This window comes from Heliconius melpomene, chromosome 18, assembly GCF_056956725.1.
Source record: "Heliconius melpomene rosina isolate 202511_hmr_F chromosome 18, ASM5695672v1, whole genome shotgun sequence".
Lineage (NCBI taxonomy): Eukaryota > Metazoa > Arthropoda > Insecta > Lepidoptera > Nymphalidae > Heliconius > Heliconius melpomene.
Window position 1 is genome coordinate 16,518,043 of NC_140406.1, and position 25,806 is coordinate 16,543,848.

Sequence of the window (25,806 nt, forward strand, 5' to 3'; positions counted from 1 at the left end):
AAACTATACACATTTTAAAATTATCACGGTTTACTTTTTTAATTACTTTCAATTTATAAAATATCATGTCATATTCATATAGCACAAATTATAATTTTTAATTGAAACTTAGTTGTAAATATTTTTTTTAAGTGTTGAAGTTATGGTAATTTTATTTATTTTTATGTAAATTAATTATCTTATATTCTTTAAGATATCACATATTCAATTTTATTATTTATTAAAATAATAAATGTCAATAAAATCTAGTGCATATTTAAAAACAAAACGTTTTTATTGAATTTAATTCTTGAATGTTATCAGCTATTACAAAATCAGCTGTTATTTTTTTTATAATTTTGGTGAGTTCAGTCGTGGCGCGGTGCCCCCGCAAATAGTAACTGTAAACGTGACTGGTGGTGGGTTCGATTCCCTTTCGAGGAAATTAAATTGTACTTAATTTCATATTTCCATTTCTTCGCTGTGGTGTCGAGCAGAGCGCGGCGTTGAGTTCCACTACTCAACACGCATTGTCTCTAGAATTAGGTGGAAAGTGGGGTACATAATGTATTAACACTTGGTTCGCTCTGCCTAATCTGCTGCGTGCAGGATACAGCGTGAAGCTGACTGATGTGTATTTTAAAAAATATCTTCAAGACAAACAGTTTGTCACAAAATTTGATCTTTTTTATTTAATTCAAATCATTATAAAAAAAATAATATTATATATGAACAAAGATTATGAATTATTATGAAACAAAGCACCAAAACTAGGAATAATTTGTAATGAAAAAAACAACCATATTATTTCAGTACACAATTATACATGTTTTTGATATTTTAAGTTCTTTTAAATATAATATAGACATCGCCTATGATAAGCAACTAAGTATAGTATTATAATACAAAAATCTTTTAATATAAGTATAAGTAATATCGTTCCTTGTCTTTGATTTTGTTCTAATATTATATTGAGACATTTGACAATATCCATTGACTATGAACTGAATTCTAAATTGACAAATGGTTCTAAAGCGGTTAAAATGAGAAAACTCACAACATAACACGTATTTAGCGTATCAGTGTCACTTACTCGTAAAAACTAATAAATTTTGACCATTAAATTGGCAAATTCATGAACATTTAATGGCAACATTTTAAAACGTCACATTGACATTCCATTAAAACATCTGACACAAAAATTATTTTCTTGTAGACTGCTACTGTAACTGTATGTAAGATATAAGCTACATATAATCTCGTATTTTTTATTTATTATGTTTAAAAATACATAAATAAGTGTAAACAGTATTTAAGTGCTTATTAATTGAATGAATTTACATATTTTTTATAAAACAGTTAAATTAATTACTCATTGAATCCAATTTACCTAGACTGAAGAATAAAAAGTGAGTAACTATATCATTTTGTAATAATAAAGGAAGCTAACAGTTAGTTATACTTGAACATTTGTGTATTCGAGCGAAACAAAATCGTTATGTACCGCCTACCGTCCTATATATAAATAATTGTAGGTAGACCTGTTTTTATCGCTATCTTGGTGATGTATTTGTTTCTCTATTGAATATAACAAAAGTTTATTATGCTGGTTCAAACTGAACTGGTTTCCAGTTCCAAAATTCCGTAAATTTCCAGTGAAATGTATTTGCGTTTTTAAATAGTTTATAAAAGTTGTTTAATGAGTAAAGGTTGTTTTATGACCTAAATGCCGCAATAAAGCTCATTAGACGGTAATTTAATAATTTTATTAACACTAACCTAATTGATATAAGGTTAAGTTGCAAATTAATATCTTAGGTAAACTGTAAGATTCTTAAGTCTAGATAATATGCACAATATTATATGTAATATTTTATTTTAAAATCAGTTGTTTGTCTAAACAAAAGGCTTAATTTTTAGTTGATTGTTGGGACTTTAATGTTTTTAATTTTTTTTCATTTTGTAGCAGGAGGAGTAGAGAAAACCTCTTTGTTTAAACAGTCCTTTCTTTGCTTTCCATATGAATTAAAGATACTAAATGTTGAAAGACAGAACTCAATGACATGAGAGCTAGTGAGTGAGAGAGAGTAAAATTAAATTATTAATTATCCCAAATGAATCGAACCCATAACCACTGTGCTTACATTCAGATGGTGTCCCATCACACTACAATATATAAGCTATTAGAATATGATGTGTACAAGTTTTTTATTTATTAAATAAACCGAAACATTGTCTTTTTTTTTATGTAGGCTGCTACTTGGCAATTTGTTTATAAAACAATAATCCAAGATGATAGTTAATTTTGTCTGGTTTATGTTAGAGATGAGCTTCCAGTGAAGCATCTCTCACACTTTGGCTGAAAATCTTTCTGCTAGCTCTGGGATGCCTTTTCGTTTTAGCCTGCAAAATTGCAAGCTGCCGGTTCCTTGTAGCTGCGCTGCCAGTTCATTACTGTGTCTGTCCAGTTGGATCTGATACTTTTTGCTGTAGTGTTCTATTTCTTGTTTCACTGTTTGAATGCCTAGGTCGGAGTTGATATACTTGTTACTTATGTATAATGGGATTTGAAGCATAGATCTTATAGTTTTACGTTGAAATCTTTCGAGTATTTCAATGTTGCTGTGACTGGATGTCCCCCATAGCTGAATTCCGTAAGTCCATATAGGTTTAATTATAGTTTTGTAGATCAAAAGTTTACTATTGGTTGTGAGCTGAGACTTGTGTCCAATCAACCAATACATACTGCGGAGTTTGAGGTCAAGCTGTTTTCTTTTGGTCCATATATGTTTTCTCCAAGATAAACGTCTATCCAAGTGCGTGCCAAGGTATTTAGCTTCTTCTGCTTGTGGGATCTTTTCGTTGTAGAGGAACAGTTGAGGGTTACCTGTACTGATTTGTCTTTATAATCAAGGTTAATTCGCGATTTGTTTAGCCATTCTTCAACGAGTGTCAAATGGTTTGTAAAAGCTTAGTTGCTGTTTCTCTGAGAAACATTGTCTTTGTAAATATATATTTTTCTATTTTAGTTAATTTCTGTAAAAAGTGTCGAGCCCCTTTTTAAATTCTGTTAAAAATTAAAGTTATTAGTATAAATTACAACATCTCCCTTGCTGCTCCAAGTAATAGCTACATTGTTATTTAATTAATATAGGTTATTGTAAAGAGCAGTGTTGAGTTCCATCACTCAATGCAATGCCGCCAGAATTCTTTGAAAAGGTAAAAAATGGAAGTATTTAATGGGAATCGAATGTCGAGTTCACTATGCCTACCTTACCGCTATGTGCAGAATACAGCTTGAGAGTAATAAAAAGTATAAAGCGTTTTGAGCGTTCTGGTGTTAAGACAAAGCGCGGCATCGAGTTCCTCCATTCGACCCACAATGCCTCCAGTATTCCTGTCATATATAAAGTAATGAATTGTCAATGATTGTTATGTAGATTTAAATGTAGGTAGATACTTATTTGCTTTATTAAATAATAAAGTGAATTCAAGTGGGTAAGTTGGAATTATGTATGACAAGTTCAGTTCATATCAGGCTACCCAGCTAATTCAATACTTATTGTGAACTCGAGTGTTTTATTTATGTTACATATATAATAACTCCGTAGAAAATAAGGCATAAAGTGTCTAAATACTAGTTTCACACTAGGTACACCGTGAAACTGTTTTTTTTTAAATATAGAACCTATAATATACATCTTGTTTTGTTTGTAGTTAACCATAAACAAGCTACAAGAGGCCCGAAAGAGTTGTGACGAAAACAATAGGGATAATAAACAAAAACCATCTTGAAGGTTAATGCAAATCATTTTAATAATATGACTTAAAAATGTAATGAATGCATACTAATATTGAAAAACTGCAGATCTTGTTTGGTTGCACGCAATTATCTTAGTAGTAGTTACTAGTTCAAGTCAGAGACCGATCTTGAGATAATGTTTTCTTTCATCTATATATATAAAATCGAAAGGTCACTCACTCATCACCAAATCTCAGAAACTACAAGTGCTAGGTATCTCAAATTTTGCATAGGAGTTACTTATAGGACGTAGGGGCTCGCCAAAACGGGAATTTGCAATATTCGATTTCTAAGGGGTTGTTTTTGGGGTCGAAAGTTTGTATGAAACTTCGTTACTACAAATGCTACGAATTTCAAATTTTGCATAGACGTCACTAGGACGTAGTCATGGAGACAGAAATTAATAATAACATAATTCACGCGGATGAAACCGCGAGCGGGCCGCTAGTAGGTATATTATTTATAAATTACAACTGAGTTAATAATTTTGTCCATTTTACGGATAAATATACTCGTAGATATACATATTAATAGCTTTTTAAACAAGTTTCTTTGAAATCTAGAATAAATGTGTAACAAAGTATCATAATTTTACTATTTAAATACATTACATCTACTCCAATGTTATCTCTCTTCAATTATTCAATTAGATATGATCTCAGAGTAGATGCATCATCCATGTCTAATCATGTAGATAGTATTGGCTTCAAATCACATTTACAATATATTTTTTTAACTTGCTATACTCTACACATAGTAGGGAAGGGAGAGAGAGAGAACCTGGGAACCTAGCATTAAGACACTCCATTCCCCACTTTCCACCGAATTATTGCGTAAATGATGGAACTCAATGGTGTTCTTTGTTACCACAGCGACTATCCATATCTGTCGCGCTTACATTTACACGCTTGCGCCTCTGCGCCACGACTTTATTGACGTCATGATTCTGATTATGTGACACTGGGCCTAGAGTTCCGCCACCCAATACCAAACGTGTATGAAACTAAGCGGATAGTGGAGAACGGAGTGTCTTGTCGATACGTTGTAGTAGTGTCTAAACTGTTGTACTAGTGTCCCTCTGGACACTAGTACTAAGACATGCGATAGAGGTTCGATGCAACCTGCTCATCTCGAATGTTATACTCATAACTACATACTAAACCTGTTTCGTAAGCGACCTATACGTACCTGCTAGTGGTGGCGCAGGTTCACACGTGGCGTAGGCGTGCTACTGTCAACTTGACGGGTTGTGGGTTCGCTCCCGTCACTTTATATTCCGCAGTGTCATCTATCTTTACATAATATTCATTAATGTTTTCTGTTATATGTTAGTATATTTACTTTGTATCTGCATGCTATTATTTACAATCACACCTTGTGTCCCTGCGCCAAGTCTGGCCTCACTATTGTCCTTATATAATGGCCACAACGTCCCCGCCAAGGATCGTTACTCGTTTGTAACAACAGTAAATATAAACTATCTGCTTGTTCTGTCCTAGGGTTATCTCGCTGCGACCTTGTCGTACATATACTGTTGACAGTGTACCTTGCCCTTAAACCCTTTCAACTTTAATTATCTATATTGAAAATACAAATGAGATGATCCCGTACAGTTTGTGTATTTACTATTGAACTGACAATGATCGCTTCTTCACCGTCCGAGTTATATAAGAGTATGATTATAGTGCAACATGATTCTTGCGCTGCGGCGTGTCGAGGTGGTGACTCCCCTACCCTGCTGTGTGCGGGATACAGCGTTACAGCGTGACTCTCTGGTCGTCTCGCTTAACTCGCGATCTGCGTTATAAGTATAGATTAGTCGTTTTATTACCGTTTGCAAAGTAACCTAAGAATTATTTACGCTCAACTTACATAAATATTTACATTATTGTATTGTTTGTTTTATACTTTAAATAAATATAATGGAGGCCATCGCGGCTGCGTATGACTGTAAACACAACAGTTGTGGGTTCAATTTCCACTCGGGGAAAAGAATTGTTGTCATTTCCCCGTTTTAGTAACAAGACAAAGCGCGGCGTTGAGTTCCGATACTCAACACAAAATGTCTCGAAAAAATTATGTCACGGTGAGCTTTAGAACAAATTTTTCAAAATATAATGAAATGTGTATTTATATCAATTCTTATTTTTTTGTTAATCAGTTTGCCACTAATATTTTTAAAAGTTACACAGTTAAATACACCTTGTTGATCCTGAGCCCTTCGTCTTAACTATCCAGTATCCTGCATATAATAATATGCAGGGGGACCTTGTTGTTAACACATTATAGGTACAAACATAATTCATTATAAAAGGAGATAAATATTCAATCTCCAATCTAAATATTTGTATTATTTATTTAATGAGTGAGGCCGTCGCGGCAAAGCAATTTCATATCTCCTCACACTGATGAAAAGAAAAAGCTCGGTGTTGAGTTCCGCCACTATGTCACGAAAATTGGGCGGAAAGTATAGAACGGAGTGTCTGTACATTAGATTCCCTGGGCCTACCTTTTGAAACTATTTTCCAGGTACGTTAAAATAATACACGGCGTCATGGGGGGTCCTAGTACTACAACATTCCGTTTTTTCTTGTAGCAAATAAGCAAAATTAAGCAATTTTCCACTTTTTATTTTTAAAGTACTTACATAATATTTAAATAGTTAAGGTTGTGATTGATTATTGTTTACGGAACCCTGAAAACGCGATAAAGTACCTACTACAAAACATATTAGGTATTTAAATTGATCACTTTATATGTATATAGGTCCCCAGCACATGGGCGCGCATGGCGGGCGGCGGGTGGCGACGCAGCGCGGCGCGCGTGCGCCTCCTTCGCGTGCTGCTGCGCGATACGGCGCGCGCTCTGCAAGACGTGCAGGAAATATTGACTGTTGGTGAGTTCCGCTTTATGTAGGCCGCTTTATGTAGTCCACTACCTCTTTAGCAACCTTTTCTTACAAGCCCTTTAGAGGGCATGTGGCTTTGACAGCTAATTTAGTCTCCCACTACATCTCCCCTCTCCCGCCACCCTCACCACTCACTTGTTTTTTTTGTAGTTTCTCGCTGTATCCCGCATGTAGCAAGGTCCTAGAGAGAATCTGGGAACCAAGTCTTATGACACTTTGTTCCCCAATTTCAACTGATTTAAAGGCGTGTTGAGTGTTGAGTGGCTGAGGTCAGCGCCGCGCTTTACCTCCTTACCAGAGCGAGGAAATGTAAATATTAATTTTCCTCGAGTGGGACTCGATCCCAGAACCTGTCATGTTTACAGTCGCACTCTGGTGCCCCTGCGCCGCAACGGGCCTCAGACTACCTCACTACTTATTTAAACCTAATATCGCTTTTTATTCAGATCCTGATGTACCAAACGTAGTTCAAGAAATTTCAAACCAATGTTCTCGACCACCTACTTTGGTAATCTTGGGCAGTTCATCATCAGCCCGAGCAAGACTGTTGAATTGCATTTTGGGAAAAAAACTGTTGCCTGAGACTTTGCCGAGAGGCTGTAGATGGGTAACTATTGTTATGAAGATATTAATTAGAATGAATTCTTTTTGGAGACAAAAATGTTATTTTTATCTTAATCTTTGTGAATCTTAAAGTATTTGTATCAAATCAAAGCTACATTTAATTTAATTTAATATATAGAAAAATAAATATATTTATATATAAGCCCCGTTATTATTTTAACAGAATTTACTCTCACTCTCCTCCACTTAAATTTTTGGCATAACAATATAAAAATGCCCCTAGCGGAATTAAATAGCCAACCTAAAATATAATAACAATTAAAACATAATAACAATTAAAACATAATAACAATTGAAATACATATAAATAGTATTTTATAGATTGTAGTAAAATCACATTTCCATAACATTTTTATACCTTTCTAAGATTGTAATACTTCATTTACCAGATTAGAATACAATACGGTATATCGACACAAGTGCACTTGAGCGTGGGCAATTCTGAATTTGAGCTTGTAGAGGACCTCGTGTGTAATAAACAGCCATGGGATACGTTACCATTGCAGGTATGTGGAATGACATTTCCCATCTATCCATTACATATCCTCATACATTTGGTCACTGATCACACATATTTCAAGTATTCAAGTAATTTAAATGATTGTAGTTACTATTTCTCTCTATAGTTATTATGATATAATAAATTATTTACATTTTTCTTTAATTATTAGTCTGGAGCTCAAAACTTATTCTTATATATTCCTACTAAAAAGAGTTAGGTCGCTACTTCATTAGTTATTCGAAAACAGCTCTAAAGTTAACCAATATTTTATAAGTACATGCTTCTTTGCCACTAATCCTAACAAGTCAAGCTTATTAAATTGTTCAAGAATATTTACAGGATAAACATGTATGGAATTAATATCTATTGAATGTCATGTAAAATTGTAACTGCCTTACGACGACTCGTATGGCAGTTGTACTTTTACTACCGACGTAGTAACGGAATGCCCATTCGATTTAAAAGTGCTTACAATAGTCTTTTTAAATAAACTATACCTTTACAGGATCTCATCCGCCAAGAATCAGATCTAGGTACGACGTTAGAAATCGAATTGAACAACTCTTTCCTAAAAGATGGACTCAAAATCATTGTACCCCCAGACATTATAGACCCTGCCGCAGATAATTATATAACATTAAAGAAAATACAATCGGAACTGTACACAAAAAAGGCTGCCTTTTTCCAAAATATTACACCAATTTATTTATTTGCTCTGAATAAATATGGAAGAAATATATTTAGTGATAACATTTGCAATTCTAAAGAAAGATTATCTAAAGAATTTTGGTCGACTTTTAATCTGTATAAGGAACGTGATGGTGAACGAGTGGACGAGAAATATGGTGATGATGATGAGAAGGAGAATGAAACAGCGGTGTTTAATTCCGAGGTATGTACATGTATTGATAATCGACTTAAACTCTACGAAAATCAAATCCAATTTATTGATAAACGATAATAAAAAGTCGTATGCTAATTATAAATCTGTTAATTTAAATTTGTTAGTAACACAACAGAATTAATGGTAATCTGTCACTTCTACTTTGTATATTAATTTCCACCATTTTACTCTCATTTATTACAGAATTGTCTCGACCTCCACCAAGTAAAAGAAATAGATGTTAATGCCCAAATTTTCTTCGTATTATTCTCTAACAGTGAGCCCGCTGTGAACCCTCGTCTATCTCTCAGCGAGGCTACTGAGTCCACAGAGTTGTGTCATACTGGGGAATTGCCGGAGTCCGATCAAGGAATGAAAAGAGAAAGGAGGTAAATTACCGTACGCTCGACGAGTCGTTAGCCCTGCAGTTAAATGGTTGCACAAATTTTATTTTAGAAATTTTCTTACTTTTAAATAATTTTCTTCCCGAGTGACCAAAATGCCAAAATTAAGAAAACTTTACTTCAGGGCGACTCGCCTGTGCGGTAATATTTATGAAAGAGAATAATTACTATCGAATGTGAGGCCGTTGTGGCACGACAGACACTGTACCACGTCAGCGTCGTTAAGTTCCGCCACGCAATGTCTCGAGAATTAAGCGGTGGGAAGCGCAGTATCTTAATATTAGGTTCTCCCCTGACTTATCCAAAAAAATGTTAAGTTGATTATGTCTCGTTATTGTAAAGTGATAGAAATTACTATATTTAACCCCCGGCGAAACGGATGTACCGAGTAGTAATCGAGAGCGTTCTCTACCATGCTTCATGAAAATAAGTACAGTCGTTAGAAGACTATCAGTTTTTTTCTAGTTACTTGTTTACTTATCGAAACTTTTTGTGTCAACATAAGAATAGAAGTTAATTAGTAATTAAAACCTTCATTAATATAATATTTTTCAGAGAAACGGAGAGTTCAACACATAAAATATCAACCAGAAGATTGCAGGAGGAGCAAATAGCATTCATGAATGAATTGTTAGATCAATGGGAATTGATAAGTATGTTATTAAATTTTGCAGTTCTTATCTTTTATCAGTTAAATTTTATCTTTATACATACTAATGTTACGATTGCGGTAGAAAGCTACCTACACTCTGCCTATTACAACAAAAGTCGTTGCAAACGCAAATTATCTTACGAGATCTAAGTGTGCATGACCTTATTTTATGAGATAACGCTTTTATTTCTAACGTGTGCTCTAATACATCGATATACGTAAGATCACATATCTTAGGTCGACATATGAGATCTCACTTTCTCACTCGTTTATATACATCTGATTTCACAACCACACTCGTGATGTCACATCTACTCATATGATCTCACATCTAGAACTTTTTTGTAGGTACCAGTGTACTGGGAAATTATCATATAAAGGGTCTTTATTAATGAATGTTGATAATAGACTTGTTGGAGTTCATGATGTTGTTGTTTTTTTTTAGTTGGAATCATATCACTTTTAAAGTTAGTTAACCGACGATGTAATGATATATAAACAATTTTTTCAGCGAGTCCGCCACAAAAACATCACGTAAAAAGCCAATGGTCAATCATAGATGATATACAAATATTAAAAAATACAGAAAAGGATACAGAACATAAAAAGAAAAGAGATACAGATAATGATAACAGAACTATAAGGAATAGAAGTTCTCTAATAAATGTTCTACTGAAATTTGCTACGGAATGCTCACAGAGCTATTTGTTGGATCACGGTACTAGGTTAAGTGAGGTAAGTTACAATCCTGTTTCATGTTTATGTATGTGTGTTTGTGACCGTTTGTTGACCGTTGGTCATAGTTAGTTAGCAGTAGTTGTGTTGAATATACTCAGTGTTAACCGTGAGTTTATTAATGTTGATGTGTTGATGGAAACACTACGTTCTCGGTAGGTTTGAATCGAAGATTTTTGAAGATTTTTGTTTCATCTAGTATATTAATATTTTAAAGATCATCAAATCTAATTATATTTTAATGAATAAAATACTTAAATAGAAATAAAATAGTTAATATATTTTTTATAATAAATGAAGCCATCCAATATTTGTATTTAAAAGGCATAAATTTACCGTTCAACACATAATGCCTCTGGAAATGGGCGGCAACTAAGTGTATTCTACTAATATATATATCTTCTACTATACTATTTCTAGTATAACTACGAGTATAAGTTTCCAGATCCGTCTGTTTTCCCTACTACATGCGGGCGCGTGAAGCTAAAGAAAAATAAAAATATATTTATTTCAGATCCACGTTAAACTACTACAGCAATTTATTCTAGCGTCATTCGATATGGCGCGCGAGTTGCAAATTGTACCGAAGAAAATACAATATGTCGCGAGACAGGAACAACAGTTGTATGAAGTGAGTTATTCATTATTTTTTTTTTTTATTTTACGCTTATACTATTTTCTTTCTCATTCATCATAGTTTCGACTAAATGAGACGTTAGGTTACGCCACTGAACGTGTCATTACAATATTAAGTGAGCTGCAGATGGCAGGTCTGATTGTTTTCTTCTCGAATGAACCAAAGTTCAAAAAGTTAACCTAATGGTAGCCAAATGGCATAGCAGAAAATTGGAAACAAAGTGTCTTAATTTTTTTATTTATGATTACTAAAATACCACTACCTTGTGCAGTCATTACCTTATGTTAAACTACTAAAAATATAATTTATTCAGATACTTTCCAAGCTCTCAAAAATATGTATGTATGACATATGTATGTTTTTTATTTACAGACGATGAATGAAAAATTCTCAGAAGGCGACACGAAAAGGGAGTTATTACAGATAATGCAAGAAGTTCTGCAAGAAATGAGATATGAAATAAATAATATGGATTGGAGTGTTGATGGTGAGAACAAAATTATAAATACAAACTAAGAAGCCAGTCGAGGCGCAGGGGCACAATTGTGACTGTAAACGCGACTAGTTGTGGTTCTATTCTCGTGGTTATGAAATATTTAATTAAATTTATATTCTAATTTTTTCGCTCTGGTGTCAAGGTAAAGCGCAGCGTTGAGTTCCACACACAACACACAATGCCTCTTAACTTTGGCGGGAAGTGGGAAGGGAGTGTCTTAACACTAGGCTCCCTCTGCATACTCTGCTTTGCTTGAAAAAAAAATTTACCCGTCGCTGCACCCCCTATAGTTTAATGGAAATAACGATGAGATATATATGACACATGAGACATTGTAAGTGGAAGAAATAACCGTCCACAGATACAGCGGGTTATCATTAATCAGGTATATCATTAATTATCACCATCGCTTTGAAATATGGCAGTAATAGCTTCTTCCAGGACTGACATTTTTAAGTTGCCTATGCACAGTGAATAAAGAATATGATGACCAATGATTTGATTAAATTTATTAATGAATCTCCATTACATATATATTTTTCTTTTTATTTCCAGATCTCCCTTGTCACCAAGACAAACGCTTCGAAATATCAAACTCAATATTTTATTCAACAAGAAGCAGTCCCACAATCTCGTTAAATGTACAAACAAATACAGATTCGAACGACTCAGACGAGAATGTGGAACAAGCTGAATCTTATGAGAGTTATAATTTTGATGACTACGAAATTATTAATTCTAATGACGATAGCTTTTGTAATAGCGATAGATTTGAAAGGTTTAACGTAAGTTACTTCATAATTACAAGTCATTTTGTATATATTTAAAGTGTCGTTCGACACTGAGGGAAATAGTTTTTTAATAAACATAAATTTGAGAGGCCAGTCGTAGCGCAGGGACACAGAGAATGACTATTAAACCGACTGGTTGTGGGTTCAATCCCCTCTCGAGGAGATGAAATATATTGTTTAGTTTATACTTTATTGCACACAAATATTAGAAAAAGAATAATACAAATAGTACAGAAAAGAAAAAAATAAAAACAAGTATGCAAACGCGGCCTTATTGCTTCAAGCAATCTCTTACAGGCAACCTTTGATAAAAACAAAGGATTTAAAATAAAATATAAAAAGAGAAGAGTGTTAAATGGAATATATATTTAAATTTATATTTCCATTTCTTCGCTCTGGTATTGAGGCAAAGCGAGGCGTTGGGTCTGTCACTCAACACGCAATGCCTCCAGGATTTGGAAGAAAGTGGGGAACGGACCCTGCCGTGTGCGAAATACAGCGTGAAGCTGATTTCATTTTTTTATAAAAATTTGAAAGTAGTGAGATTCAAACCTCTTTGGATTCCAAGGGGTGCGGGACCTGTATGGAATTCGGCGGTACCTGACTAGTTCTCTAAACGTCACAGTGTAGCTATTTAATATTTTATGTATCGAAGATGAGATCTGTTGAGGCTTTATCAAACAGGCTTGGCTTTTGGTTGTCCATGAAAGCAGGTCAATTATAGGTGATAGATAGGTAACAATGATATCTATTTAATAATATTAATTATAATATGGCCAAAAAACTTTGTTCTACAATGTTGTTTTTAAATTCCCCAGACAAAGTCTGCGAGTCCACCTTTATCTTCGTCCAGCACCATCCCCATTGAGAACGAGGCGGAGTTGTACTCTGCAGCGCCGCTCGCCGTCTCCTCGTGCCCCGCGCGCGCCACGTCCGCGCGCCATGTCTCGCTCGACGTGCAACGCACCGGTGAGGGGCCGCCTCCCGCCTCCTCCTGAGGAGTGCCAGATATATATATGTTGTTTGGGTGTTTTAAGTATAGTAAAATTTTATAAAGAATATAAAGGAATAGTCAAATAAGTTTCTTATTTTATAATATTATCAGTTCCTGTTTGCATCTCCGCGGTAGAGCGCAGGTCCGCGCATGTACAGTGAGTTACATAGATATGCCTACTGATTATAGATGTAATATATCAACAACTATCCGTGATAAAGGACTATCCTACATAAAAATATACTCTTTAATTTGAACCGGTAGTTTCAGATATTAGGACATTGAACCAAACAAACTCTTCACATAAAAACACTTCAATATATCAATATAGATTTTTTTGTATATTTTCAGTTTTATCGAAGTTAAGTCGAAAAATCAGTTTAAAACTCGTCAAGTTTGTCGATTGTTTGAAGGACAGTTATTTTGGAACTCTGCAAAGGTAAATAACATGTTTTTTATTAGTGTGTTGATCCTCTTATGTAACATTTTGATATTGTTAATTTAATATCATGTGCCTTTTCGGCATATGTTAACACTTGCAATGTTTAATATTTTGAATTAAAAAATAAATAATAATGTTGACTTCGTTAATAAAAGTTTTATTTAAATAAGTTAATATTTAAAACAACTTTTTACAGATATCTAATATCATTCTCATTTAGAAATAATAGTAGCTAAATTAAATTGTGTTTAATGTAATATATCAAAATGATAAAGACATATTTTTTTTTAATCTAAGCTATATCACGTACATATCAGGATAGGCAGAGGAATTCTAATGTTGAGTTCTGCCACTCAACACGCAATGCCTCCAGAATTCGGCAGGGGGTGGGGAATTGAGTGTGTAACAGTAGGTTAACCTCCTGCCTACCCTGCTGTGTGCGGGATACAGCGTGAAGCTGATTTGATTATTCTAATGTTAAGACACATAATTTCTATTAAGACAATTCCGTTCTCAATTTTCCGCCGAATTGTATAGATATAAATATGCTCCTATATGTGAATTACATTCTTCCATAATGTACCATAATGTAAACAGCGTCACAAAGATTATATTTTGTAAAGCCTTCCTGGTGGGATAGTAAGCTATAAAGAAAAATAATGATTGTCTTATATTAATATAATCTTAACATAAATTGTGCAGGTGTCTAGAGTCCCTGGAGACATCGTGTCGTCAGGAGCTGGGCGGGCGGCCCGCCAGCGAGGCTATGCGCCAGCTGCTGTCCGTGGCGCGCCAGGTGGACCTCACGCCCTGCGCTTCCTTCTCTCTGCTCTCCGAGTTGATGGATTCGTTAAGACGATTGTTTTATAGGTAAAACACGTTTTATTAATTTGTATGCTATATATTTTTGATCAATTTAGACAGGTCTTATAACAGTCCCTAAAGTATTTTTCTAAAGTTAACTTAATTGGTAACAAACAGTCCCTAAAGTATTTTTCTAAAGTTAACTTAATTCGTAAGAATTGTTTAATTCTAAAGTCATATCATACGAGATAGACGCGGCTTATTGCTGTCTTAGCTAGATTGATGAGATGACGAAGCGTCAGCACAACTGCACGTTTGGCCGTACACGAAGCAGTGTTGGTACCGACGCTGTCATACGACGGTGATACGTGGGTATCATAGAAGAAGAATGAAAGAAGGAAGAATGCTGTGGAGATGCGATCTCTTTGTAGGATATGCGGAGTCAGGATAGCTGATCGAATCTGCAATGAATGATACACAAAAGTACAGGTACTAGCGAGGACGTCGCAGTGATGACAAATAAAAGAGATATGCAGATCGTAGCGTGTGGCGCTCTGTTCTTTCTGGCTACCACACTAAAAATACAACGTCAAACTAAGTTAAAGTCATAAATCATAAAATAAAAATAAATAAAATCATAAAATAAATCATAAATTTATTTATTTATTCAAATTCAAATTTAAAATATTCTTTATTCAAATAAACTATAAAAGCACTTTTGAATCGTCGAATGTACATGTCAACAAAAAGCTACCACCGGTTCGGAAGGCAGTTTTGCTGAGAAGAGCCGGCAAGAAACTCAACAGTTGCTCTTTTCAAGTCAATGGTATATTTTACTACATATTACATTTACTGACAGCTATCCTGCCTGACATTCAATAGGCATTAATTCCATACATGTTTATCCTCTAAATATTTTTGAACAGTGTAATAAGCTTTACTTGTTAGAATTTTTTTAACAGATATTTTAAATTTTGGTGGCAAACTAAGAATATACTGCGGAATTTTATTATATACACGTATACTCAGCCCCATAAAAGATTTATTAACTTTTTGGAGGCGAAAACTTGGGATAACAATTTTATCTTTATTTCTCGTTCCCATCTGACTGTCGCTATTTTTTCTATGACAATGTATATTTTGTCGGACAAAGAGAATGTTATAATATAGAAATTGGGAAGCAACTGTAATTATACCTGCATCTTTGAAAACATTTCGCAGAGAATCTCGAGCTCTTAGATTATAAATATATCTTACGGCTCTTTTTTGGAGAATAGTAAATGAAAATGAAACAAAAAAATATTGTGGGTTATCCATAAGAATCAACATACAGTCGCGGATTGTTCTGTAGATTTTTTCATGTTGTTCAATACTTAGTACATTATTTGGGTAAGTAAAGATCAGTCTGCGTTTGCAATGTCAGCAAAAAAATTTGAGATCTAAGCATATATGGGGACAGACAGCGGAAAGCGACTTTGTTTTATGAAGAAGATCCCGTGGGGTTCTTCTTTTTCCATGTTTGAAGAAATTAGGTCGACCCATTAATTTGAAGCCCCACCTTGGGGTGTTTTTAAGCAATGCGACGGGCGTAGTTTAGTTTAGTTGTCAATTCCTACCTTCACTGTGCAGATAAGTGGACAAGGATAAGTCCCCCGTGGACGTACATAGATATACTCGATTTGACACACATGCTTGGAACTTAAACAGTGTCGTCCTCGTGTAGGTTCCGCATATCAGGCGGCCCCGCGCGCGAGTGCTGCGCGCTGAGTGCGGCATGGCGGCGGCGCGCAGCGTTGCACTGCGCGCGTTCGTTGGCGCCGCCGCGCCTTGCGCGACTTATTTCAATGCAGGTACTGCTTCGACTTACGACTCTTTTTCTTTCTTATTCTTCTTGGTGACTAGAGGAAATAAAATATTCAACGTTTTCATTTCCCCGCTCTGCTAACGAGGCAAATCGTGGCGTTTCCGCGGCGCTCCAAAGTCCGCGGATATTCTGATTCAGAAAGTGGAGAACAAGTGTCTTAATAGGAAAAGTATCTTAACTCTAAATTCACAAGTTTTCCGTGTCTACCCTGTTATGTGCGAGATGCAGCGTGAAGCTGAAAAAATATATCAAATTTCCAGATACTAGAAAGGTTGGGCGTCGCTCACGAGCGCTACCAATCAGCACTAGCGTCGCTAGAAGCAGCTTTAGCAAGTCGTCTTCATCACACTGAGGATATTAAACTGGCTATTAGAAAGAAGTGAATATTTATCTTGTTATATCTTTTTTATTTAATAATTTATGATGATTTTTGAGAAATGTGGCCAATGTCTAAATTTAAACGCAATGGTTGTGTGTTCATATTCCACTCAGGGAAATGATTTATTTCATTTATCTAATATTAAGATAAATTGAATTGTACCGCTCAACACTCAGTTTGTCGAAAAATTGGACAGAAAAGGAGATGGAGTGTCTTACCGCTAGGTTCCCTCTGCCTACCGTGCTATACGGGATAACAAGCAAAACTAAAAAAAATGTTTGTCCCAATTTATAATTTAACATATCCTCTAGACTAGATAGTTTCTATCGAAATTAGATAATTTGAAATGATATTTAGATATATATGTATTTGTAAATGATAAATTTTATATATTTTAACAAAACATGTGTCTCTATAATAAAAGAAACGTGTCACTAAAATTACTTCTTTTTACATATATACTAGTGGACCCCAACGCGGCTACGCCCGCTTGAACTATACGAATATTTATTAAATATATTTATGAAAATATTTTGAATTTTCAATAAAGACATGCGTTAAGCAAGCTCATTTTGGGTGACGTTTTCTAACAACAAACTTTGCAAATCTTTGCTTAGCAACGGTCGCATAGAGACGGTTGTTATTAACATGGCAGAATAAATTGCATGTCAAATTAATAAGTATTTTAATATATTGGTATATATCGAAAATATTACAAATATGAGAAGTAGATAGAGTAGATACTTGATAATAGTAGATACTTGAGGGTCTCGGGATGAACAAAGTATCCTATGTTCATTCCGAGACCCTCAAGTATCTCTATATGAGTATTTTATCACAATTAAATTAGCGGTTTGGCCCTGTTTGCGTAAAAGACAGACAGACAGATAGAGTTACTTTCGAATTTATAATATAGGTATGGATTTTTTTCTTTTAGATACGCTCCAGCCTTCGCTCGCTTGTGCTTAGAAAGTACATCAATGTGTGATCTTCTAATGTATGGAACACCAGAACTGGGCAGAGAAATAGGTAATATATATTTATACTATTTTTTGTGGGCGACTCAGTCGTTGAGGTTAAATGTTTATTACACTTGAGATATTTGTAAGTGGGAACTTCGCCTGCAGGTATAGTGGGTTACATCGCAAAGAGTAACGTGCACTAATAGAGTAGACTATATAGGGATTATCCAAAAAAAACAACTATTCATCAGATATATATTATACTTCATTGGAATGATGAGGTATTGGAAGGAAATATGTGTTAAATGATTAAAATATTTTAAGAAAATGATTACTTAAAAAACTACAGAAATCTTTGATTCGTGTGATTTCTGTAAAGTAATTGCGGCGTTGAGCTCCTTGAACAACTTTTTCCACAGGGCGCGGGCAGTACGGCGTGGTGTACGCGGTGCGCGGCTCGTGGGGCGCGCACTGCCCCGTGGCCGTCAAGTCTGTGCTGCCGGCCGACGAGCGACACTACCACGAGCTCGCCATGGAGTTCTTCTACACTAGGTGCGTAGAGAGTAGAGTAGAGAGTTACCATAACAATGTATAATAGCTTTTTCGGTTCTGTTTAGTCTAGGTAGGAGGCCAGTCGTGAAAAGTTCAATCCCCACTCAAGGAAATGGAATATTTATTTAAATTTATGTCTCTATTTCTTCACTCTGGTGTCGAGGCAACTACCGCCAGTGGTCACCGCCACTAAACACGAAATTACTCCATACAGTGGAGCATTTCCGTGTTTAGTGGCGGTAAATTAAATTAAGTAATTAAAAAGCTTATGATATACAAAAGACTCAAGAATTTTGCTAAACAAGGTTATCATTGAAATCGGTCTTTAGTTCTTGATACTTGATTTGTTGTCGCTTTTAAACATTGATAGTCTTTGCAATTTTCTATTTATTAATAATTATTTAGTAGGGGAGATTCCGGTTATAAATGAGTCATTATATATTTATTCTAAAGCCAGCAATTCAGCGCAATCTATTAAGTAGGCTGGAGCGACATTGTCAGTTCCAGAACCTTTGATGTAATCGATTTTTTTTAATACAGAAATAATTTCGCTAAGAGTTAGATGTACGCAGAATAAGTTACGACTCTCAAAATCTGTTCAATTTGGTTATAGTTGTATTGCGAATCGTAGTTCTAAGTTCTATTGGATGAGAAATGTGACACAAGATATTTTGACCTCCTGATTTCCTGTTGATTGTTTCGAGTTACTGCATGTTCAGTAGCCACACCTTGCTTTACATTCACTGTTTCCGTGCCACGTGTCGTCTGCAGGAGCATTCCCCCGCACCCGCGCATCGTGCGCCTGCTAGGCTCGCTAGTGCAGCGCGCGGCCGGCGTGCCCGGCGTGCTGCTGGTGTCGCAGCGGCGCGCGCGGGACCTGCACGCCGCCGTGCGCCTCGGCCTCACGACCGCGCAGCGCATGCGCGTCGCTTGCGACATCGTCGAGGGTGACCATTATTACTATTATTATCTTTAATGTTACCTCTTTTCTTATCTATCCTATTTTATTTCTTACATGATCCTTGCAGCTATTCCCACCATATGTTCTGTCTCCTTTATCTCCATACTTTACCCTCCCTAACTTTTTCCTGGCTTGTTTGAATGGTATCGTCTACCTAAGATAAATTGTATTTCTATTTAGCCATAATGTGTTTGTCTCCAACTATTTGTGACTTTACTGTGAGGCAAAAAACGTAAAATAATCACAACTTCTTGTTGTTAAATGATAGAATAGCCTGCTGTACTAAAGTGACTTAAATGGTAAAATAAACAGCTGTAATTTATCTGCCTCATACATAAAATAAAAAAAAATGTGTATAATAAATAAATCATGCTTATTAACTAAAAACAAAAAAACCCATTTAACATTTTTAATTTATAATAAAATATTTCATTTAGGTATAGCGCGCACTAGTGATTTTTGTCACCGTGACTGTTGCGTGACTGTCACCGTGTACATTACACTAAATGAAGGTGCGCGCATTTGGATACGTGATAATTGGGTGACTTTTTGTCCGCGGAGGACGGCAACACGCCGGTGACGCAACTGTCACCGCGTCCATAGATTTGTATGCCCGTGCGCGCATTAGCAACTAAAAGTCACCTCCCCCTTGCGGTTTCCATACTAATCGTCTTCCGCATAAACATGAAACAACAGCGTGTTGCATTGCAGCACCGAATTTTTATTTCAAGAATGGCGTCAAGTTCATCACCAAGGCAAAACGTGTGTTTTCATGAAAATAAAATAGACAATGACAATACTGATTGACGAAATTGAGTTGAGGCCATTGCTCTATGACAAATGAAAAGTTGAAAGCCAATATTTTCTACGTTTGCTTTTTTTTCTATTTCTTAATATAAGTGCACAGACAACCATCTCTTCGAGATCCATTTTATCAAATGTAAAAAGTTTCGTCACTGTCATCGCAAGTGCGCGCAGTCGCGAAAAGTATGGTGACATGTCAGTGACAAAAAAATTATTGTCACCGTGACAAAAGTCACCAGTGCGCGCTAAGGCTTAGAGATAAAATATGATTTCTAAATAAAACAAAATTGTCAGTAATACTTTTTCCACCGCCACCAGGTATCCGCTACCTCCACTCCCTAGGCCTAGTCCACCGTGATGTCAAACTGAAAAACGTACTCCTCGATACATCCCACCGTGCCGCACTTTCGGACCTCGGATTCTGTACTGCAGCAGCTCTCATGTCAGGTTCCTTGGTGGGTACACCGGTCCACATGGCGCCCGAACTGCTGCAAGGACGATATCAGGCTGCCGTTGATGTATATGCCTTTGGGATATTGTTTTGGTAAGTAAATCTTATTTAGAATAAGTAGTAAGAGCTATGACCCTTACAGGTTAAAAGAAAGGACAGATATGGACTTCTACGCGAAAAATGGTTTTTTTATTCGTTGGTTGGTGATTTGTTAATAGAGATCTCATGTTTCATGTCATGTTCTCGTTAGTGAATTTTAAATATTGTTTTCCTAAGTTCTGGTAATGTTTGTAAAAGGAAATAAATAGGATGGGAAATATCCTTTAAGAAGTAAAACACAGTAATAAAGTGAAATTTAAGATTTATAAGATAAGAACTTAAGGAAATCTCGGCTTTTATACAGCAGCAGCTCTCGTGTCAGGCTCCTTAGTTGGCGCCGAAACTACTGCAAGGAAAAGGGAAGGAAGGAATTTGTCTTCATATGTATTTTTACTACATAAAAAACTTGTGGACAAGTAATATTGATATAGCAGAATGAAATAAAGAAAATTGTGTGTGAGAACTCTCAAAAATAACATTATTGGCATTTAAAAAGATTATTATTATGATCAGGAACTCCTGCCAGCTTCAGGCAGGAGTTCCCAAGGGAACCAAGCAAGGGCTCATTTTTCATTAAAATAATTATCGCAAATTAAAAAAGCGCTAAAGCTAACGCTATACAAGCAAGCAAGCGAGGTCAATACAAGCAAGAGTCAAGCAATCAATAATAATAGAGCGCTTGGACATTACCAAAAACGCAAATATCAATATCTCAAACCTATTCTAACGTTACTTGTACTCGTCCTTATATAAAATAACCTTTTACTTCTTTACTACTACGACTTATATATATATACAGGGTGGAAGAGGCAGCGCTTCTTTTATTCAAACTGCATATAGGGTAATATATTTCAAACCCACACCTAACAAATTAATCAAGGTACCTCAACAGTTTGGACGTAGGCATTTTTTTTCATTTCACGATTTTTATCCATACCTGTATGTCGTGTGACGCACACATACGTATGCGACGTTGCCGCTTTGACAGGTAAGTGTGTGCGTGCCTATGTTATACTTTACAAATGGCGTTTTATTTTAAAACGATAATTTTATTATCTATTTTGTTTGAAAAAATAACTTTTTCATTTTTGGGAATTATTTTTTTTCCGAATTATATTAGGCTTTTATAGAGTAGTTAAAACTGTGGTTTCATTTAAAGTGGTGCTGACAATTCCACCCTGTATATATATATATATATGTATATGTATTCTTGTATCCAGGTACTTGTGTGCTGGAAACATAAGACTACCGTCTGCATTTGAAACATTTCAAAACAAAGAACAGCTGTGGAGTAAAGTGAAGAAAGGTATAGTTTCATACTTATTGTTTATTTTTAAATAAATTTTCTATTTTTATTTAAATACATTTTCTATTTTTTTTTGTAATTAATATATTGTCTTTAACCAACAGTTAAATATCCCTTTAAGTGAAAAATAAGAGTGTAAATACCCATTTAAAGAAGTATTTATAATTATTATACGAATATCGATACTGAAGGTCTTCGAGGCGAAACGATGGTTGTAAGTTCGGCACACACTTAAGGGAATCAGTTATTTTCATTTCTTACTAATACAAAGCGCGGTGTTGAGTTCCGCCGCTCAACACTCAACATTTATTGTTCGCAAAGCAGAGGATGGAGAGTCCTATCCCCTTATGTCTGAAAAAGTGTGTAGCTGAAATGCTGAATTCTGGAGGCCTTGCGGGTTGAGTGGCAGAAGTCGACACTGCGCACTCAACACTCTCCCTCCACACCACTCACACTTTCCCTCGACACCAGAAAGAAAAAATGAAAATATAAATTTAAATAAATGTTTCCTGCAGTGGAAATCGGATCTACATTCTACAACCAGTCCATTGCATCACACTTTGTGTCCCTGCGCTACGACTGGCCTCGAAAGTAACTGTGTGCGCTTATTTCTAAATAAGACGAGAACCACTAAGCAAAATGTTATCAAATTGTCCCTAATTCTCATTTATAATGATAAAAATAATTCCACCTTTCCTTTAGGTCTTCGTCCAGAACGTCTTCCTCACTTTACCGACGAATGTTGGGAAGTTATGGAAGCTTGCTGGGCTTCCGAACCTTCCCAAAGAGCCCTCCTAGGAGACATACAACCGAAATTAGAGAAAATACTCCAAAAAGCTATAAAAGACGACAAGGGTCATGTAGTTTACGGAGGGGACGATCACTCTGATGATAGTTTGGACATGACTGGATTACATGATTAAGACGTTTTAATGTGAACGTGATGGACAGACTGAAATCTCACAATGCAATTGTAATGCGACGATAGAGTTCGAGCGTGTTTTAGTAAATTATAGTTTTGGGTTCAAATCTCTAATAAAAAATACATAATATGTGCGAAATATGTAAGTTTTCCAGTAAAACATATAACATAAGCAATGTGGATGTGGAATCATTTGCAAAATGTATTTCTTCATTTTCTCCGCCAAATGTATGAAGGTAACTATTTTTAAATATTTTTATAAAGAAAAAAACAACCTAAAAATAACTTGTATTAGTCATAATTAAAATAACCTTATGCATAATTTTATCAATTAATTAAATTTAAGAAGCTCTTAATATTTTTTTACTTTATTTTTGTGTTTTTTTTTTTTATTATATTTATTTATTCTCTTTGATATTAAGTTCATATTGCGATGAATATTTTTTTGTTAAAATTAATTGCATAAAACATTATATATAACAAAAGATCTCAAAATTTAGCTTTTTTATATAATTTGTAAATATATATTTTGTATTTTATATACCTATAGCTGTAGTTCACTAAAAAAAATCAAAAGAATGTAGTTGAGTACCGCCACCAATGGGCAATGTCTCGAAATTATACAGTAAGCGGAGAACCGAGTGTTATGACACTAGAAAATTGTAACTAAAAACAGTCTCTATAAAATAAAGCATTGCTATTGAATAATTTAATAACAATGTTCATTTGATTCGTTTAAAGATTCCTTTTAGTTATACTTTTTTGTCTGTTAGTGATATATAAATGTTTTAATAGGAATATATAAGTATGTGTGCGAAGATAAATAGTTCCGTATTATACGGAAACTAAAAATACTAATTAACAATTTATTGTTAAGATTTATGAAATATGATAATTATAAATTGTCAAATAAATTGTGATAATAGTAAATGAATAAATATTTTTTTATGTGTAATTTTTTTTTTATTTGCTTCATCTGACTATGATATCTAACGAAAAAATTATTAAATATCCTCATTTCCTCGCTTTGCTAGAGCGCAGCGTTTAGTTCCGCTACTAAGCACACAATGCCTCCAGTATCATAAGACTAGGTTCTCACTATCCGCTATCCTGATCCTCACAATCTACATATGGGATTATACATCCATATACGTTTTTTTACATATTAATACCAAGTACACGAGGTAAGTTCTCATTTCGTGCTAAATTTCATAACTGTAGGACCCCGTGAAGAACCTTGTAGATGTGAAGGCCGCGGTGAATTTCCTGTAAAATGCAGGGAAACCGATGTGTATAAATGCTCGTAACTTTTGATTCGTTGATTTCTTAGATGCTTGGTTTTTTCTGTTTCAAGAGACCAAAACCTAAATATTTTATATTAATTTTAGCTGTTTTATTACCTCCATGCAATCTCGAGATAAATGGTTTTGACAATATGAGGGTGTCGTTTATATCTCTTGAGGTAAGGAACCCTAGTTCAAAAATGAACATAATTTTGGTTTGTAGTCTATATCGTTATAGAATGTCTTCGTTCCTACGAAAACATGGGTTTGCAAAACGTTTATCCTAATTTGTAACAGCAAAAGATAATAATTAAAGAGTAAAAAATTAATTGAGATCGCTTATGATGATGTCATCATAAGCCGATTTTGCTAATAATTAATCCAGATATTTGAAATGTATATAATAAGTATAATACAGTTATTTGAGGCCATGGTGGCGGCACAAGGGTGTGATTAACGCCGCGGTTGTGGGTTTGAGTCCCACTCGAAGAAGTGAAATATTTATTTCCATTTCTTCGGTCTGGTGTCAAGGCAAAGCGCGGCGTTGGATTCTGCCACTCAACACGCAATGCCTCCAGAATTCGGCAGAAAGTGGCGAACGGAGTGTAACACTAGGTTCCCTCTGCCTATCCTGCTGTGAGCGAGATACAGCGTGAAGCTAAAAAAAATATATTGTTTGTCGAATGTATTGTTATTACTTCGATTAACTTAGACTTAGAGTATGCTCAAAAACGATTTCCACGAATGGCCTACAAACTGGCAATAGAAGAGGTCTGGGCGGCAGGAATCTCGACAGCCTACAGCTTGAAAATGTGTAAATACACCACTGTTTATGGTAAAAAAATGTTTTAAAAACTACCGTTACTTACCGCCCTGCTTGCGTAACGGCACAGGCGTGCGATTGTCTACGCGACGGTTGCGGGTTCGATTTTAATTCGAGAGATTGAAATATTTATAAATTGAAATTATAAATCAATAGTAACCAATATTTATACCATTGCTTATTAAATTTCGAGATATTGAATGAAACAAGTTATCAATATAGTACTTATAGGCTGCAGCAAAGCTTAGGTTTTAGTAAAGCTGTTTTTATTATTTTTAAACAACATATTTATCTAACTAAATCTAGTCTTTCAATTACAGTGAAAGCAATAGACTTACGTGCATTATCATAATTATTACTTTCAGCCCGTTACATTTAATATGGACATTCGGAGACTCCGTCTATAAACGAGTATTATGCTAATTTCCTTTCCTAGCCCGTTTTTACTGAACAAAAATATACTTTATTTACTCCAAATAGGGTTTGGAATAGGGGAGCTTCGTCAGCAATAAACTGATCTTCAAGCCCGAGGGACCAGGACGGTCGTTCCGTGTTTTGTTACACATTTAATAAATAAATGAAGTTATTGATATTATTTATGTACGAGTAAGTATGTGTGTTTTAGATGTCGCTGTTTTGTGATACGTTTTGGTTTCGAAATCTAGAGTACAATGTTAAGCAGTACCTACTGTTCTGTTCTGATGATGAGCACTTATCACTGCACATTGCAGGGGGAACATACATTAA

General features: G+C 35.1%; 1 protein-coding gene across 2 annotated transcripts; it reads left to right on the forward strand.

Moving 5' to 3' along the window:
* Nucleotides 1–1,171: 1,171 nt before the first annotated feature.
* On the forward strand, nucleotides 1,172–23,908 carry LOC146529741 (dual serine/threonine and tyrosine protein kinase-like). Of its 2 annotated transcripts, none has more exons than XM_085201446.1 (22): nucleotides 1,172–1,388; nucleotides 6,548–6,677; nucleotides 7,136–7,296; nucleotides 7,703–7,819; nucleotides 8,321–8,707; nucleotides 8,903–9,087; nucleotides 9,658–9,755; nucleotides 10,266–10,489; nucleotides 11,004–11,120; nucleotides 11,499–11,613; nucleotides 12,178–12,407; nucleotides 13,232–13,382; nucleotides 13,759–13,846; nucleotides 14,552–14,719; nucleotides 16,377–16,503; nucleotides 16,778–16,896; nucleotides 17,834–17,925; nucleotides 18,278–18,410; nucleotides 19,182–19,357; nucleotides 20,494–20,719; nucleotides 21,946–22,031; nucleotides 22,734–23,908. In XM_085201446.1, exons 2-22 carry the CDS (start codon nucleotides 6,569–6,571, stop codon nucleotides 22,952–22,954), a joined length of 3,330 nt encoding a protein of 1,109 aa, XP_085057572.1. In that variant the 5' UTR covers nucleotides 1,172–1,388; nucleotides 6,548–6,568; the 3' UTR covers nucleotides 22,955–23,908. The 2 variants fall into 2 exon arrangements, with proteins under 2 accessions (XP_085057572.1, XP_085057573.1); XM_085201447.1 differs by having other exon boundaries at nucleotides 6,556–6,677.
* The last annotated feature ends 1,898 nt before the right edge of the window (nucleotides 23,909–25,806 follow it).

Excerpts from the sequence above, each read along its gene's own strand:
- LOC146529741 (XM_085201446.1), top strand. The coding sequence starts at position 6,569 with ATGGCGGGCGGCGGGTGGCGACGCAGCGCGGCGCGCGTGCGCCTCCTT. Across the intron at positions 7,820-8,320 it reads GGGATACGTTACCATTGCAG|GATCTCATCCGCCAAGAATC; the intron begins GTATGTGGAATG and ends ATACCTTTACAG. Across the intron at positions 19,358-20,493 it reads CGCTTGCGACATCGTCGAGG|GTATCCGCTACCTCCACTCC; the intron begins GTGACCATTATT and ends CACCGCCACCAG.